Genomic DNA, 19,135 nt, shown 5'->3' with positions numbered 1-19,135 from the left:
CATGTACAGTAAATGTACTTTTAACAAGAACGCTTCACTGAATACATTATGTTCATTTACAATTCCTAAGGCTAGTCCATAACTCCATAAATAAATATGAAGAAAAATGACTGATGATGAGACATGCTCTTAGTTTAGTTTCTTAGTTAGTGGATTTTGACATTAAAAGAATGTGCTGTGATTTTTCCACCTGCTTGTTTTGCCCCTTTACAGAAGAGGTTGTTGGTATGGGCAAACGAGTGGATGGTCCACACCCTTTTGATGATTCCCTTAATAGAGCGCCTGCAGGACTGCCTGACTAACACACACTCAACACTCCTGCTGCAGGTCAGAGACTCATGCTTGATAACAAAGAAGAAAAATTCACAGATAATCTGCCACTTAAAATAATGTATCATTAGTGTCAATCAGTATTTGTGTGAAATATTTTAAAACAATTGTGTCTTGTTAGGGTCAGGGGTGTCAGCGTGAAAATGACACATTTTCAGCTGTCTGTGCTGCTTGCTTTGGGTAAGTGACACTTTGCATTTTAATTTTAATTAATTCATTAATTTATTTTATTTTCGGCTTTATCCCTTTATTAATCAGGGTTCGCCACAACAGAGAGAACCGCCTAATTGAAATGAATTAATTAATTAAATTAAATTAAATTAATGTATTTATTTATTTATTTTAGTAGTAGTAGTTTTTAGTTTAGTTTTTTTAGTAGTATATTTAATTTTAGTTTTTAATTTAATTTTATTTTATTTTATTTTATTTAATTTTATTTAATTTTATTTTATTTTATTTTATTTTATTTTATTTTATTTTATTTTATTATTTGTGGGTAATGATTTTGTTTAGATATTTAGTCCTGGTATAAAATTGTAAATCAACCAAAAATTTATTTTAGTGTTGTCAGAAATATGTTTTGAGGTTTTAAAGAAATTGTGAATATGCATGCAGTACATGCATAAATTTGACTTTGGCATGCTAAAATTACTTGATTTGAATTTTGTGTTATGTCCACATGCCTCCTCATTCATTGCATTTTTTTGTGTGTGTTGTGTATGACCCTGTTTAATGAGCACGAGCAAATGGGCTGTGGTTTCATAGTGTTGCATTGCAATAGTTTTACTTTTTATATTTATTAATAGCTTATTTCACATGACTTTTCAGGGCTCGACACTCAGGATTTGCCAAGTTTTAATCTGGCCACACCAAACTAAAACAATAATGTATACATACACTTGTATGTGTATACATACACTTTTTATCCAACACGAAATTCTTAAAACAATTGACGTTAAAAAATAATTATTCTCATGTATCTAAAACTATACAGCAATCTGTCATATCTATCTAGCTAAAGGTCCCAGATTAACTACACATAACGTCACTTTAGTATTATAAGGTTCTATCTGACATTTTTGTCAAAATTGAGTTATTGACATATTCTTATTAAATGACAACTTATTTACATCATGGGATGTTTTTTTTATGAGTTTACGTTTTAAGACTTTTTATTTACAAAAACAAATGTTACACACATACTGTTGGAATGTAAAACCTTGAAGCTCAATATCTAAAAATCATTCAGAACTCAGATAGAACTATGCAATTCCAAGATGACGATAAATGGGAAATTAATCTCTTATTAAAGCAATCTGGTAGTAAATTATGAAAAATTAAAACTTATTAACAAAAATAACTGTAAGCAAAATAAATCTTAATAATCCTAATAATCTGTTCAAAAAATAGTTAAAGGAAAAGCAGCAACCACTGCTGCTTACAAAAGAATCTCAAGCTCTTGAAAGCAGCAGGACTGTGAGTACATGAGCATTGTTTTGTTTCCCGTTTATTTCAAAGAGAACCGATTGCACCATTTGCGTTGCAGGCATGATTGCTTCACGCAAGGAAACGGGAGTGTGCACGCTTTTCAAAAACTTTTTGAAAGCCTGATCATTCTCCTCCTTTCTTTTGCTCGTGCGAACAGTTATTTTTGTCAGTCATGCTGCTTTCTCGATTCTAAGATCAGAATTGGCCTGTTCACTTTCTATAAAGTAGCTCTATGTATTTGATGTTTTAAATATGGTTTACTCAAAATTTAATTTAACTGTTTCTGCAGTAAGCGAGAACTCTTAATGAACTTACTGCCCTAATTTTTGCGTGAATTTTTATTGAATCCAGTTTGGGTAAACATGAGTTACAATTATTTTCTTTAATCACTTTTACAGGATTCATCACACTGATCAACGGCCAGGTATTTACCATTTATACACAGAATTATTTTGCCAATACAACTCATTAAAATTTATTCTAACTGTTTGAAATAATGCATATATAATTCAGTCATTTTCCTAATTTTGCTTTATCAAAATATTAAACATCTTATCTCTTGAGAGTGTGCTTGCAATTAATCCTGACAGCATATGTCTTAAGGTTATTATTTGTGTTTTAACTTAATTTTTTAAGTTACACAAGCTGTTTTAAGTCAGTTTAACATCTTATAAGTTCAATCGACTCATAAAGTTAATTTGATTCAGCTTAAAAATTTAATGCAACCAGGATTATTTTCACAGTGTAGTTTTTAGTAAGAAAATGTGCTTGATTATCCTCATTTACCACTGATTAGCCAGCCTGATCTCACGAGGAAACGTAAGTATTTTTGTCAGTTTAGTGGCTAATTCGGCTAATTCGAGTTCAGTCGTACAAAAATGTATGATTTTAAAAAGGGGGTGTGGCACTCCTAACCCCAACCGTCATTGGCGAATGAGCAAATTGTACTAAATTGTACGAATTAGATCGTACGAATCAGGGCCGGAGTGGGACTCTTTTTCAGCCCTGGAGTTTCAAGCCTTAGACCGGCCCACCTCAGTTCACCACTGACTATATTAAAATAAGGTAATTTCCAATTCAGTTTCTAATTACACTATCATGTCTTTTTTTGAGAAAACAGCTGTTTTAGAACTTCAAATGTTCAACAACCCTTACAGTATTATATGTCTTAACAATAAAAATGAAAAAAAAATAATATGTTACTCAGGCAAGGACCAAACCCGAGGACCGAAACCAGCGTCATAACCTAACGTGCTAACTAATGTACCGCAAACTTTACCACTGCGGTATAATAATGAATAAGAAGGCTGTGGTCAAGTAAATAAATAAATTATTTTTAAAAAGTGTGACTGCTGAGAGCAACAGATTCTGGAGCTAGGGACACCGGCCCTCGCGGCCAAAAAACGGACCGGCCCACCGGGAATTCTCCCGGTTCTCCCGATTAGCCAATCTGGGCCTGGTACGAATTCATTCAAATTCGAATTAGCCACTAAATCAAAAAGTTATGAATTGCCGTGAGATTGTGTTGGATTAGCTATATATAATTCATCCATATGGCTATATAATGTTAAATCTAATGAATGTTATGCATCTGATTTATTGTAAATCAACCTCTCTGTAAATCTACGAATGAGCTTGCTTAACTCATAAAAAATACATGCAATAATGTGATACAGTTTTGTTTGTATATTAATGTATTTTAACATATATGAATCAATATATAGCAATAGTTTGTCCATCCATATATTGATATTTATTTTCAAATATATGAGGAAGCTTCCGATACATTATATTTCTTTTGTATTGCAATATAAAGTCTAGCATATTGCAATATAATTTAGTTTTGTAAGAGATTAAACATTTGTTCTCTATTTCTTTAAAGTGTGTGGTGGACTTCCAAAATGGTGCGTTCCTGAAAAAGTTTGTTACAATATAAAATATTAAAATCTGATTTCACATATTGGTGTATTTATTTATTTGTTTGTTTGTTTGTTTGTTTGTTTATTTTACAGGCACAGTTTCCAACAACGGTTCATCTTGCTCTTCAGTGAGTATTAATTATGCGATGCAATATGATGTGGGCATTAGTTTTCAATTGTATGTGATAACATCATTATTTCCTCATTCTTCTGTCAGTTCTCAAACTCGACGCTCAACAGCACCCTCTCCTGCGCGGGTATACAGCTCTCAGACTACTCCCTGGCCAATCTCCAAAATCTCAAAGCATATACCGACGCCACCTTTGACCTCTACACATTACTGGTACAGTATTTTTAAACTTATTCATTCGTCAGATGAGCAAATGAGGATAATAGATGCAGTTCAGATAATCTGCAAAGCAACAACAGATGCTGTGACAAGTCTGGTTTAGCGTTGTTTAAAGAGCACCTACGATGAAAATAATCTTTTGTCAGCAGTTTGGACAAAACTCTATGTATGTATAGTGTCCATTGTCATATTGGGGTGATATAAACACAATAAGTCTCTTTCCTGATGTTAAAATAGGTTCCAAATCCCTCCTATTTCGAGGCCCACAGCAACGTGACGAAGGAGTGTGGTTTCCCCGCCCACCAAATTAATTGACAGCAGCGTATTAACATGGCCCTGTAGTAACGCATATAATCATACCAACAAGACAGGACGTGCGCAAGGAAACTGGGATTGAAAGATCTGTTTACCTTACTGTGATCATCATTTATCATCAAACGTGATCAAGAATGAGTTTTACAAGTTTAACACTAGATCCGCCATGCGGTCAATTTTACCCATCACTGTTAGTCAAATGTACATAACAGACCTTCAATAAAACATTCTAGCCTCCCAGTCATTGACTTTTACTAATATTGCCTTATTTAAAATTCCTAGATATTAAAAATTGCTTAGATAAAAATAAATTTTAAAAAGTGGGATATTTATACCTATAAGCGCCAGCGTGGGTCAAATTTACTCACTATAAAAAATGCGGTAACACTTTATAACTACACATTATAAATCATCTATTAAGCATTAGCAAATAGTGAATTCATTATCTGTTAAGCATTAACTTACATTAATAAGCGCTAGTAAGCAGTTTATAACTGCAGCTACAAATGCTCTATTCTTGTCTTATAAGCACCTATATAATGTATTCAATTATTGTATTTTCATACTTTGTTAATGATTTATTTTTCATTACTAAATGAAGTATTGCATTATTTACAAACCAGTTGTACTGAAGAGTAGTTGAGGGTTTTTAGGATAATTCAAAATGAGTTAGTAAATGATTAATAAACTATTGAAATCAACATTTATGTCTTATTATTCAGGCATATATTAATAGTTAACTAATATGTTAAGAAATGCTTTGTTAACTTTTGTGACCTAATCTAAAGTGTGGATTATTTATGCTTTATAAATCCCTATATACACATCAGTCCATTTTATTGTTTGTGGGATGTTTTTAAAAGATATGACTATAGTTGCTGCCAGTGGTGTGTTGGTTAGTGCGTCGACATATGCACTCCGGTGCTCACGGTGACCTGAGTTTGATTCCGCCTTGGGATCCTTTGCCGATCCTTCATCTCTCTCTGTTTCCCATGCTTTCCTGTCAGGTCTCTCTACATTAATATCCAATAAAGAGGAAAAAATAATTATTAAAAAATCTATTAAATTTTTCTTTTTAAAAAGATATAAAGAAAAACGACCGTTTTTTTTCTGTTGTGATTTTCAATGGTTTGCATTGTGCGCTTCCGCAGTTGTCCACAAACATGGCTGATTATGACTCACCATGATGTCAATTGCTAAGCTCTATTAATGTGATGAATTGAATATAGTAATCTTTGTTAACTAAAAAAACAAGCTATTTTCCTCAACATTTTCAATAGAGGCAACACATAGACTCTGAAATAGCACTGGATACCTGAGGTTATTTTATTTTTATACTTTAGCTTAGCAGCCTGGCTTGCATAACTTCCATGTATTTTATCATTCTTTTTTTCCTATGGATTAACCAAGGGTTTTCTAGACAGTCATTAACTTAACAACAAGCAGTGTTTTTCCAAAATGTCGTCTGTAGCTTTAAAGTGCGTGAGCCATTTCTAGTTATCATGCTTGGTGTGAACAGGCCTTTAGACTAGAATAGAGTTCATCATATCTACAGTATATTACAGTGAATCTTTTTAAAGGGATGCCATCTATCCTCTGTGCTTTCATTCATCCGAACAGAGATCTAGACTTGACGCTAGTCTTGTCGTGAGCTACATCAATAACATCAGGACACAAGGCTCGGTTGTGGGCTCATTGAGCGATGTGGATTTCGCAAGGCTGTGGTTTCAAGTGAAGCTCAGTCCATTCCTGTCCTCGCTGTCCAGAGACATGCTGTCCTGTCTCAGTCGAAGCAGTTTCACCTGCCAGAGCTTCCAAGCACTGTGTGTATTTATTATATACAGAAGTCATGCTTATGTTTTATGACTACAGTCATTTGTTTTTGGCGATAATGCAAAAGTTGATTCATTTTTTGTTTTGTTCTTAAGGGTAAATGATTTAAGCGTGCAGATTGGTCCTGAAAGACAAAGGATGGTGTATCAAAACTTCATAAAACCCTTTCTGGCAAGAAATACAACTGACGGTAATACTCTTTTGTCCATTCATGTTTTGGATATCGACTACACTCCTATAAAAAAAAGATACCAGAAGAATCCTTTATTTTTGTACTGTAACAATTATGAGACTATATTTTGTGAGACATCGCTATAAGCATGTGTTTCTTCTTGTTTCATTTTTTTACACTTTTGAATTGATGCATGGGGTTTCGATCTCTGATTTAACAAGTTTTGATGTTAAAAAACTAAGGGTGTCACGATCCTCCAAATCCTCGATTCGATTACATTTTCGATTCTAAAGGCACGATTCGATTCAATTTTTGATTATGAATAAATAATTAATTAATGACCAATTAATTATTTGTAGCCTACCGTTTAAACTACCTGACCTGCATGGTCTTTGTTTTGCCCATAAACAAATCATACAGTAAATGAATAAAGGCAAGATACACACATAATTACCACCTGTCAATCACTTTTTCTGCGGGACTTGGGAATAGGCAGTGATCTGTGTCGTTATAATGGCATCGGTAAAAAAAGATGCACAACCAACAGGAACCAGCCAACAGTATCTGTGTTTGCTAAAATGACTAAGTACAAGTGAGTGAAAAATTGAAGCAGTCCTCTGACTGCCTGGACCTACTGTCTCAAGCTCATATGGCTGTGTGTGCGTCTGTGTCTGTGTGGTCACGTGATGTGCATTTTCAGAGGTAGAGAGGAAGGAGGGCTGCTCAGAAATGCTACACGCCACTGTGGATGTCAAATTGTTGTCGTTCTAAAATGCCATTTAAAAACAAAGACAGTGTAAACTGGGCCTGAGTGTGTACTTTTCGCGAGCGGATTTGCAACGGGGGCGGGCGGAGGATCGCGATGCCGGTGTTGTCGGTAATCGATACGTGCATAGCAGAGCTTGCAAAACTGTTTTTTTTTATGTTGACAACACGAACGTTGTCAACATAACTCAATGGAAATCCAAAATGCTTACACACCGGCGACTTCATTGAAAGAGGAGAGGGTTTAATTTCTGTCGACGGATCTCCTGCTTCAACAAGCCTGTTTTTTTTAAACTAATTTCGAGAGAATCACATGCTTATGATTGTCCACGTCTGGTTCCGCATTAACCCATGATTGATTCACCAGTCAGATGATTCCAGCTCACTATAAATAATCATATCTCAGTGTCTTCGACTTGAAGAATCCCCCCCCCCACCACCTTTGTGATTAGCACTGTTGCCTCACTGCAAGAATATCTCTGGTTAAAGTCGCTAGTAAACCAGTCAATATTTCTGAGTTTGATCGTTCTCCCCATGCTTGGGGGTTTTCCCCGGGTTTTCCGGTTTCCTTCCACAGTCCAAAAAACACACAACCTAAGCAAATTAAACATACCAAATTGGCATCAAAGTCAAGCTCTTAGCAAGCCATATATCTCTCCTCAGGGAAGTTCAATAAGATCTACCTGAGCTTAAACTCCCTTCTCGCCCTGCTAACGGCAGGGAGCCCAGGGCTCGATAATCTTATAAGCTCAAGTCTCTCCTGGGACAGCATGCCAAACAAGCTTATTACCAATCATCAGATAATTGTAAACTCTTGAAATAAATTTTATTGTATTTCCGTTAACTTTTAATTTCAAGGTTTATAGTTCTTGCTCACGTTTTTTGTCATTTTAATATAATTGGTTGATATATATTAAGCTTAAGCTTTAGTTGAGTTAAACTACAGAAAATCAAATATAAACCAAAAAAGTTTTAGGGTCAGAGTCAGGGTTAGGGTCAGGGTCAGGGTCAGAGTCAGGGTTAGGGTTAGGTTAGGTTTTGGATATTTACAATGACTCTCCCATGCTGTAGCATTCGCATACAGCAAGATAGCAGGATCAAGGAAAAACTCTGGCCCACGCTTGTTAGACTCTTGTCATGTGGAATCTCAATCTGGCATCCTGTCTAGGGTGCCGAGCCTACATATGTAGGGTCATGAGCTCTCAAAATGTCTCTGAAAAAATATAATTAAATGAAATAAAAAATTTAAAAAAAATTAATAATAATAAAATAATAATTATAGTAAATACTACAAAAATAAGAAATAGTAATAATAATAGTAAAAGTAATCATTTTTAATTGTAATAATAAATGATAATAGTAGTAGTAGTAATAATGATAATCATAATAATAATAATAATAATAATAATAGGAAAATAAGGGTTAGGTTAGGGCTAGGTTTAGGGGTTAGGGTTAGGGAAAACTTTTGTTGATTTGAATCCCATTTACTACATTTACTCTATAGGGACAATAATAATACAAAAAAGAAACAATGTAAATAACCTTTACAAGTTTTAATAGTTTTACTTTTATGGTTTAATTTTTGTAAACTTCTTTAAAAATATATAGTATAATGGATGAAACCATCAGTACCAATAAAGAAAATAACTTTTATGAGTGTACAGTTAAAATGCATGATTCAAGCTGTAAGTTTACTCTTTATGTTGCTGATGTTGCTTTTTTTGTTTTAAAGCTGGCTGTGTGAACAGCACAAACAGCACCAGGCAATGGCTGCTACTCAACTTCCAGTCATTCTCTTCTATTGCAAGCCTAGGAGATTTCATAGCTCTGAAACCAGACTTTAATGGGGTAAGTGAGCGAAACATTTACATTTACATTTAGTCATTTAGCAGACGCTTTTATCCATAGCGACTTACAAATGAGGACAAAGAAACAGACCAGCTTTACATCCTAAATGAAATCACGGCATCACTGCAGAGACAATCCACATAAATGTTTGCAGCTGGTGGTCCTAGATAAACTCACGCCGGAGCAGAAAGCTGAACTGATGTTTCAGCTAGAAGCCAACTTTAGCCTGAACGCTGATGCCGTCAGTCAGATCTTCCAGAGTTTCTTGCAGCCCCTCATCAACATGACTCTAAACCTGACCAGCACCAGTTCAGGGCTCCTCAACAAGGTTAGACGGGAGTTTTTGACTGTAGATCCAATGATGAAACACCATTAGGAAAAATCATGTGAATTGTTTTCATATTTCTCTGCAGAATCTCACAGACTTTGTGCAATATTTGAGACCAATGGGAAGATTCATCAGATCATGTGTGAACATTGCTCAGACAGTAAGTTTTCTGTTCATATTTTGTGTGTAGTAGTTAATTAATTAACCATAAATCTCTGCACACAACTGATAGATATGTGCCTAAGAAATTCAACTTGTGTAAGAATGTCAATTTTTGGAGTTTTAAAAGGGTACGGAGACCCAGAAGGGACGTGATGGTGGGGGGAAAATGGATGGGAGAAAAAAAAAGAGTGATAGGAAAATATATATATTTTTATAGTTTTCACGTTCTCTCTTAAATATGTTTTGCACTCTCTTGCAAAAAAGTTGTTCCACAAACACTTCCTGTTCACTTCATACATATCAGCCCTCCCGTTTTTGCCGGGATTCTCCCATATTTTACATTCTATGCTGTTATTATCCTATCATTATGTAATTTTCCATATTCCTCTCATATTTTTTAATCTTAAAAGCACATTGAAATTATTATAAAATGTCTAAATTCACTTTCTTTCCATTAAAGCTGTGCGTCGATCATCACCCTTCCTATGCAATAAGCAAATGCATGTGTAAGCTCTGACTGACGGACATGTTCCATATTATAAACCGATCCCAGATCAGCCTTTGTACTTGCCATTTAAAGTGACACCTCTATTATCAAACAGGTGAAGTCAGCATATGAATGTCTTGTTTTGTTTTAATTGATAGCTCCTCTTTAAATGGCGTATGCAGAAGCTGATCTGGGACGTCCCTTCCAGGTCTCTGTAAAAGGGTTACTTAAAAAGGTCAAAAGTTTAAAAAGCAAAACAAAAATAATAATAAAACATTTCCGCATACTCACACACTTTTTGACAGAAGAGTCAAGCATTAAATAGGAAAATGATCAAAAATCTTTTTTGAATTTTTTGGAGTGAGATGCTAATGGTCTAATTCGATTCAATGATCTATGCTAAGCTAAGCTAAAAGTGCTTTTGCCATACTGGAGATTGGCTGAATGGATTCAAAAATGGTAAAACTCCACTGTTTAACTCTAGATGACTTGTAAAATGAGCCAATTTCCCCCGAATTAAGAAGTGGATTGTTACTTTAAGATGTAATTTATCTGTTTAATGATTGCCCTAATGTGTGTAAACGTACTTGCTCTCTTTCAGACAAATATAAGCAGTTTTAGGAATGATACAATACAGCTTCTGATCAACTGGACTGTGAACTATATCAACAACCAAATCTCAGTAAATACTTTTAACTTCAACAACATCAGTGAGTGGTTCCAGACCATAGTTATTCCTTTGGTGAACAAATACCTGCAAACTAACCAGACTTTGCCAGACAACACCACAGACATATTCAACTCGGTTTTGTAAGTAATCTATTGCAAATTATAGCACCAAACTACATCTTTTATAAAAAAAAATTTGTTTTTTAATTGAAGTTGACACCAAAACTCTTAATAAACAGTGCATCCAGAAAGTATTGATAGCGCTTCATACTATATATATATATATATATATATATATATATATATATATATATATATATATATATATATATATATATATATATATATATATATATATAAATATATATATATATATATATATATATATATATAATTTTTTTTTTTTACTGCCATTTTACCTTTATTTTATAAAGAACTCATTTTTTTGTTTCATTTATGTTTTAAAAAAAAATTCCTTTAAAGGCTCATCACAGCAAAAGTTCCTCATATTTATTAAAGCAAGAAAAATTATTTAAATTCAATAAAAAAACAAAGTTTTTTCCATATTATTTTCTGAAATAAATGGCCGAAAGACTTTAAAATGTTTGCTGTTCATACATAGCATTGCTTTTAAGATAATAGCACAATTAAACTAGAAGACACAGATTAGCTGCTCTGTTTTATCTAACTCTGTGCTCTTTTTACTTTGCTCAGTGCTGTTGAAGCTCAAACGGCAGATCCTGTGGACATCTGTACAGTGACCATAAATAACAGCTCCTGTCAAGTAAGTTTGTCTTTCACAAACCTCAACCTTTCAATCTTATGTGTAATTAACCACACCCTGATCATGTCCGACAAGCCGACTGCAATGTCACACATCTAAAGAATGTCCGCATTAAAACATCCACACAATGGGGTTTTGTTTCCATGTACGAAAACAGAAACAATTGTAGTACAAGCTGTAAAAGTCTCAGGCTGATTGCTAAAGATTGTAAAAATGATTGCATGACTGATCTTAATGTTAATGCGTCTGTTTCCCAAAAAAACACTGTAACTTAAGTAGCACTTAAAAACCACAGAAGATTTATTGCGTGCTCTGGAGAAGTTATTAAAACCATGTGTGTATCGTACAATACGTTTAACTTCAGTTCAATTGCAGTTTGATTAATTCAAGTTTGATTGAACACTTTTTTTATGAATTCATACATTAAGTTAATGAAAAAAGGTCTGAAAACACACATATACACATCTAAATTAGATGACTGAACATAAATATGAATAAAAGAAGGAAGGAAGGAAAATGCTTTAAAGACAAAAAAATAAGGAAAAACTAAAAACATTTGCTGCATGAAAGCCATCCATGTAGTGGCTATTTTATATGCATAATCTTATATTTTTTTTACCTTACTTTGTAATTGCCTTAGTCTGTTGGTAGGAGCTTTATATAGACTTGTCTTGATTGATAATGCACACAAGATGAAGATGAATAGGTTAAGCAGGGGCGCAACAGCACATTTACTGATGGGTATGCGGCTTCAACTTTTGCGTGCCCCCCTTCAATCCAACTATATTTTAAAACAGGCAAGTGATAAAATGTGGAAAATATTTCCATCAATAAATTAAAGATATTTTTTCATACAGATATCAATATGCTTCATACTATTTCAGTTGTGTTCAGAACTGCGAAACTGTATTTTTTTAAGTAGTAAAAAGTATAATTACAATAAGCAAGTTAAGTCGCAAAGAAATGCATCTCATACCACCCCAAACTTCTTCTAAATTAAATTTTTCCTCACTAAATGATTATAGCACCTTGACTAGCCTTGCTTTTGAACTTTTTGTTCTACATTTGTCAAAACAAAATGATAGACATGGGAGTCCTAAAGGGCAAAAGAACATTGCATACTGTGAGAAGTGTAAGGTCTGTCTTTACAAGAACAATTGACTGAAACTGCTAAAAGTGAAATAAAAAAGACTGTCAAATGTTTAGTGTAAAAAAAAACAGAAACAAACTGTGTAAAATGTTAATAATAAATTCATAAAAATACGTATATGGTATGAAAATGGGGGGAGGGGTGGAATGATTTTTTAATTTAATAAAATACAATATTATACGCGTATAAAATGCTAAATAAACATTTTTAACAACATATATATATATATATATATATATATATATATATATATATATATATATATATATATATATATATATATATATATATATATATATATATATATATATATATATATATATATAATCATAATTTGAAACTTTTAATATGGATAATTTCAAAAATAGTTTTTGCACAATGGCGCCCCCCATGTGTGGCGCTCCTATGCGCCGCATATACTGCATACCCCCTTTTTGCGCCACTGCGGTTAAGCCTTCAGGATATGACAACATTAGCCCTTAAGAGCACTCTTATAAGGTTACAAATAATAGTTACAATTCCACGTGTTTCCCATAAATGTACATAACAGAAAGATACGAGAACAGTTAGGCTGCTTGCTCCTTTAGAGTCTCTGCACCAGCTTCGAATGTTATCACTTGATTGAATGGGCATTATCAGTGGTTATCAGCTAATAAATATGGGCCAGTAGAGACCTTCTGCGCCTACTGGTAGGCTCCGAAGGCTGTTATCATCTATCCACATGGTTAATCAGCTATAGATCACATACGGCTGTGGCTGGAAGTTAACAAGAATTATTTTTATTATTTATTAAAATTCCCATTATTTGTATTTTATTAACGTCTCCCCCTACCCCAACCCTAAACCCAACCGTCACAGTAATGTAAAAACAGATCTGCATCTGGAGTCTGCTCTACTAGTATAGCTGATTAACCATGTGGATGGATGATAACAGCCTTCTGAGTCTACCAGTAGGCACAGAAGGCCCCTACTGACCCATATCTCTTAACTGATAACCAGTAATAACGCCCATTCAATCAAGCTGTGAGGCGATTGCGCTACCCACTGCTTCATCGTGACGCTCAGATATGACTTATACGTATAAAAGTATATGTACTTTATATTCTGGGAATCTCTTTTTGTTCTGCAGGTATCACAGAATGCAGAGAGTTTGGCCAAAACGCTTAAATGTGTCGCTCAAACAAATCTGAGCTTCACTGAGGAAAACCTGCAACTTCTGACTACTGAACTCTCCAAAACACTGCAGACACGAGTTCAGCAATCTTTAGGGGTATTAAATAATGTGGCATAAAAAAAATATACATTTTAATAAAACATTTGACAGTGAAATAATTTTTGACAATTCTTCTCTGCTTCAGGTAACAAACTCATATCAAAGCAACCTCACCACCTTGTTTGGAGAGTTGCCAGCAGAAAGCTTCACTATCAGAAGCCTCGACGATGTGAACTTTGTGAAATTCTGGTTCCAGATCAAGATGAAGCCTCTGCTGCCCAAAATTCCTAAAGAATTCTTGTCATGCTTGAACACACGGAGCTTCAGCTGCCAGACCTACACGGCACTGTAAGTGCCTCGCATTCTCTTTATGATACACGATAACCGCTCCTTATCTGATGATCTGATTACCCAATTATTTGCACGATTAAACAGATTGACTTTCTCATTATGTTTAACTCAAGAAAACAGATAATTCAATTTTTTTAAATAGTAAATGAACAAATAATGTTCAAACTAGAAAGATTTTAAATTGTACTTAGATTAACATGTTGCAAGCAAACAAAACAAAAGCCTCGTGTCCGTATTTCAACACATTTTCCCCAGTTTTTTTTTTAACTTTTTTACTTTAATGCTGTATCAGATATAACATATATCATCAAAACCCGTTATTCAGATTTCACCATATTTTAAAAAAATTTGTTTATGTGAATTAATCACGTGATCAGGGGCTCTATTTGTTTTTAAATTATAAAATATCTACTATCTCTCAGAATATATTTCACTATGAGCTGTCTGATTGACTCAAACTAAAAATGCAGCTTCAATGAGCTGAAAATGCAGTGTAACATTCCTCCTACATTAGTTTTTGGTTAGAACTGGATTATTTTAAAAGAAAAAAATTTGGGTTTAATTCTTTTGCAAACCCCAAAGTAACGTCTTCAGAACCTTGCAGGTTGGTTGTTTATTAAACAGGCCAAATATAACTTGTAGCTTAGCTCCATAATATTTTCACATGTTTATTTGCAACTGAGAAATAACCTTTCCAGAATTTTTAACACAGGTAACTTTAGGATTATTTATTTATTACCATGTAAACTAACTTCTCAGAAGCATAAACTGGCCTTATTTTGCAGAATTACAGGATTGAAAACAGTGGAAAAGCTGCAGCATTTCATAAAATGTGAAAATTAGTCAAAATTTGTAATAATGATTAAGTAAATCTAACTGTATAACTGAAATATAAAGATGTTAATTAAGGGATAATGTAGATCCAGCCGGTTGTTGTCACAGAATTAAGCTTGTCAGTATTATCAGCAGCCAAACACAGAGTTTACATTTACCTTAAGAGCTAGTATGTCAGTGTTTTGTGTCTAATTGTTTAGTTTTGCAAAAAGTAGCTTAGTAATAAGTAGGATATTGTACATCCAGCCAGTTGTTTTTGCAGATTTCTTTCTACGACAACATTCGGCTGGATCTGCATTATCCTGTTTATTACACAGTTCTCAGGATACATTATGCTGCTTATTGTCAGTTCAAATAGCTGACGAAGAACAGAAATGACAATATTGCTGACCTTTCCAGCAATAATCATCATCTCAGTAAATGTTAATATCCATTGATCTAAAATGATTGATCACTTTTGTTTAACATCAATAATTGATTAATTTGAGGTTAATTTATGCCACTATGCTTTTGTACTCATATCCTCTCACATCTCTGTTTTATTTCTGCAGTATTGTGGAGCTAAGTAATAATTTTGGACTGATGGACAGTGCGACACAGAGATCAGTTTTCAATGACTTCATTGTTCCCTTCCTGTCACGACGTCAAAACACAAGTAACTGTGCATTCTGTTTATCAGTTCTGTTAATTGATCATTATGTAAAATTAGCTTGTGCTCAGTAAATGTTTGCTCAGTCTTTGAAGGACTCTATATTAATTACCTACAGTGGGGATTATATAATGAGCAAATGTATTTATTTTGTCATTTCAGGTGTCGACTGCACATTAGCATATAACAACAGTGTGAACTTCATCCTGCAAAACTTCGGCAGTTTCTCTCAGTTTGCTCAGCTTCAGTTTTTTACCAATTTGAGCCTCAATTTTTCAGCTGTGAGTCTCACATTATTAGCCGATCAAGTAAAGACACAACCTCAACACAACATAACACAACTCATGTCCTTTCAGGTGGAGGCTGTTCCTGTTCTCTCACTGACACAGCTGGGTGAACTGGTGTTCAGTCCTCCTGCTAGACCTGAAGACAGAGTCAACATCCTCACCAAAGTCTTTGACTTTCTTCTTCAAGCCTCTACCCGAGACAAACTCAATAGCTTCCTACCAGCTCTTCAGACACAGGCCAGAAAAGTGTGTAACAGCAAACTGCTTCATATATAGTGGTTGGGCACCTTGATGTCAACATGACATTAAAAACACATCAATCATACATGTCTATTTCATGTCAATTGACTCCCTTGATGTCACAATGACATAAAATTGTAAGATCAGTGTTAAAAATCGGTTACAGGAAATGTTTTTTGACCTATTTTTTGACACCGATGTTACGTAGATGTCAATTTTATGACATTTTGACATCAAGGTAGTTTATATGCAATTTAAGGATACAAAATCCACTGTGAATTTATCATTAAAAAAACTAATGGATAAAAGATTTCTTATATTATAATGCTGTTTGTGTTATCATTTGGTGGTCAAAAAGGCATCAATATGTGGATGTCATATGGACGTAATATGAACGTTTTGACATCAAATTGATTTTGACATGTTTTTTGACCTCATGCTTGGTGTCAATTTAATGTGATTTTGACATCAAGGTGCCTGCTGGGATACTCTAGAAAAAGATTCATAATAATAATGATGATAATTTTATCCTGCAGGCAAACTTCAGCTGTGAAAATTACAAAACCATGTGAGTGTCTTTAACCGAAGCTGACAGTGATCTAGATAAATTGGTGATAAATGTAAAATAATTTTTGTTTTGTGTTTTGTCTGTGAATCAGCTTTGACAGGGTGGATCAGGCATTATTATCAGTCTCTCCTAACCAGACTGAAGCCCTTCTGATCATCAGAGACTCACTTATGACGATTCCTCCTGACGGTGAGAAAGAATTCAGCAATAATAACTTGCTATTAAATACGAATATGAATGTTTGTGTTCCCCTTGCAGAAAATATGTATCTAAATAAGTTTAACAAAAGAGGTAGATCACACAAAATGCACATCTTTTTATTTAGAATTTTATTTTAGTATTTTTTAATCCATAGGTATTAAATCCTTAGTATTAATAATCCATAGGACAAAAAGCATCTTCAGGTAACCATAGACAATAATAAAAAACTTTTTCATGGGATTGTTTTAATGAAAGTTAAACCTTGGGACTAACTCTGGCTTATTTACAGTTTACACTGTTGATTAATGAGCACTGTTCCTGTTAAAACAAATCATTTCAGCTATATTCCTGTCTTGTGGACTGTATTTATACATGTTTAATGTAAATTATCTTAGTACAGTACTTAAAAAACAGGCATTTTGTTTGACATTCCTTATTTTGTTTAAATTAGTCCCATTTTTACTCAATCTGCAGGGGTTTCCAAATTTAGCATGAGATGAATGTGGGAATTAACATGTGAACTGTGTTTCATTTCCATCTAGAATGCATTCAGAGATCAAGCCAAGTGAGTAAAAAATCAAAGCATCAATTGCATGTATAGTGTGTTTTTACTGAAGGCCCTTTATTTTAACACAATGTTTGTTCTCACTCCTGCAGTGCACAGTGACTGCTGTAAATGGTAAGTGACTGGTTTTGTGTGGACTGATTTTAGATTTAGCTAAAACTCAAATCTTGGTTGTTTTATCTTCCAGAGACTGTCCTCTGTGCAAATGTCAACAGGTGAGCTGTTCTGTCAGCACTACATGAGTTAAACACTGATTAAACTATGGTCTGTCATAAAGATGTTCTTCTGGTTTGCAGCTCTGCTGTGGGTCAGGTCTTGAATGGAGTAGCTCAAAACACAACATCCTCGCTGAATTTGTGTAACTTCACTGTGCTGGAGTTTGCCTGTCTGCCAACGGTAATAATACACTGGCAATGATAAACGTTTTCTTCCTTTAGTCTCTTTTTTATTTATGCCATAGTTTTAGATTTGATACAATGTAAGACCCTACATGTTAAAGGAGCACTCCTCTTGTCTTGGAAATAGGCTCATTTTGCTACTCTAGAGTTAAACTGTTGAGTTTTTCTCTTTTTAATCCATTCAACTTATTTCTCAGTTTGGCAAGAGCACTTTTAGCTCAGCTTAGCATAGATTATTGAATTTGATTAGACCATTAGCATGTCACTCCAAAAATAAAAAAATAAAAATTACTAACTTGACTCTTCTACATCGAGTAATAAGACTGACTGAAAATTAAAAGTTGCTATTTTCTAGGCTGGTTGAGTTTTTGGAGCAAGATGCTAATGGTCTAATCTGATTCAATGATCTATGCTAAGCTAAGCTTAAAGTCATTCCACCAGATCAGCTAAATAGATTGTTAAATTGTTAACCTCAACTATTTAATTTTAGGGGAGTTGTAAAATGAGCCTATTTCCAAAAAAAAAAAAAAGAAAAGAAAAGAGGAGTGTTCCTTTAAAAGAGGGGAGCCCAAACTCAGTCCTAGAGCTCCGGTGTCCTTCATATTTTAATTCCAACCTCAGTTAAACACACCTGAACCTGCTAATCAATCTCCTGGTATACTTAAAAACCTCCTGACAGGTGATTTGAAGCAAGTTGGAGCAAAACTATGCAGTCTAAACTAAACAAGACAGAGTTTGGGCACCCCTAAAACAACTCAATCCATTTAAGGGAAAATGACTGCCTTAAATCATTCAAGTTTAAACTAAGATTTATAATAATGTCATAAGTATTATTATTATTTTATTTCTTTATGAATCTTGGGCAAAACTTATCAAAAAACTTTGTTTTAACATTTCCTCTCTTTTAATAGTTAATCATGAAACCAAGATGAGAACTATTAATTTTGCTATATTAATTTTCATTTTCATGAAACTTTTTTCTATTGAGTACAATAAACATTCAGTAATATTAAAGTATACTTTTTTTCATCTGGTAAATGTGTCTTTCGTGTCGTCAGCTGTCACAGGTAAACTCTCAACAACTGGCTGGTCTTTTGGCTTGTAAACTGAACAGCAATGTGACAAAAGAGACCTGGAAGCTTTTCCTCAGTAAAACCAGCACAAACCTTGATGACGCTCTGCTGAAACTTTCTAACATGGTATAAATCTTCTTGTATCATATTTTATTTA

General features: G+C 34.0%; 1 protein-coding gene across 1 annotated transcript in view; it reads left to right on the top strand.

Moving 5' to 3' along the window:
* The first annotated feature begins 300 nt into the window (after positions 1-300).
* mslna (mesothelin a) overlaps positions 301-19,135 on the top strand; it is a 52,672-nt gene continuing 33,837 nt past the window's right edge. The window contains exons 1-25 of the mRNA XM_087245055.1: positions 301-327; positions 452-510; positions 2,217-2,242; positions 3,701-3,722; positions 3,831-3,865; positions 3,955-4,080; positions 6,022-6,224; positions 6,330-6,424; positions 8,904-9,019; positions 9,174-9,347; positions 9,433-9,507; positions 10,598-10,806; positions 11,380-11,449; positions 13,729-13,869; positions 13,958-14,160; positions 15,549-15,652; positions 15,809-15,927; positions 16,003-16,179; positions 16,710-16,741; positions 16,833-16,930; positions 17,485-17,507; positions 17,600-17,621; positions 17,695-17,722; positions 17,804-17,903; positions 18,964-19,104. Coding sequence (XP_087101181.1) covers positions 474-510; positions 2,217-2,242; positions 3,701-3,722; positions 3,831-3,865; positions 3,955-4,080; positions 6,022-6,224; positions 6,330-6,424; positions 8,904-9,019; positions 9,174-9,347; positions 9,433-9,507; positions 10,598-10,806; positions 11,380-11,449; positions 13,729-13,869; positions 13,958-14,160; positions 15,549-15,652; positions 15,809-15,927; positions 16,003-16,179; positions 16,710-16,741; positions 16,833-16,930; positions 17,485-17,507; positions 17,600-17,621; positions 17,695-17,722; positions 17,804-17,903; positions 18,964-19,104 — 2,376 coding nt within the window. The 5' untranslated portion in view covers positions 301-327; positions 452-473. The remainder of the gene's footprint in view (positions 328-451; positions 511-2,216; positions 2,243-3,700; positions 3,723-3,830; positions 3,866-3,954; positions 4,081-6,021; positions 6,225-6,329; positions 6,425-8,903; positions 9,020-9,173; positions 9,348-9,432; positions 9,508-10,597; positions 10,807-11,379; positions 11,450-13,728; positions 13,870-13,957; positions 14,161-15,548; positions 15,653-15,808; positions 15,928-16,002; positions 16,180-16,709; positions 16,742-16,832; positions 16,931-17,484; positions 17,508-17,599; positions 17,622-17,694; positions 17,723-17,803; positions 17,904-18,963; positions 19,105-19,135) is intronic.

Source organism: Danio rerio, chromosome 3 (assembly GCF_052040795.2).
Source record: "Danio rerio strain M-AB ecotype USA chromosome 3, GRCz13ab, whole genome shotgun sequence".
Classification (NCBI taxonomy): domain Eukaryota; kingdom Metazoa; phylum Chordata; class Actinopteri; order Cypriniformes; family Danionidae; genus Danio; species Danio rerio.
The sequence above is the reverse complement of the archived record's forward strand: the minus strand, read 5'-3'. Positions and strand labels throughout refer to the sequence as shown.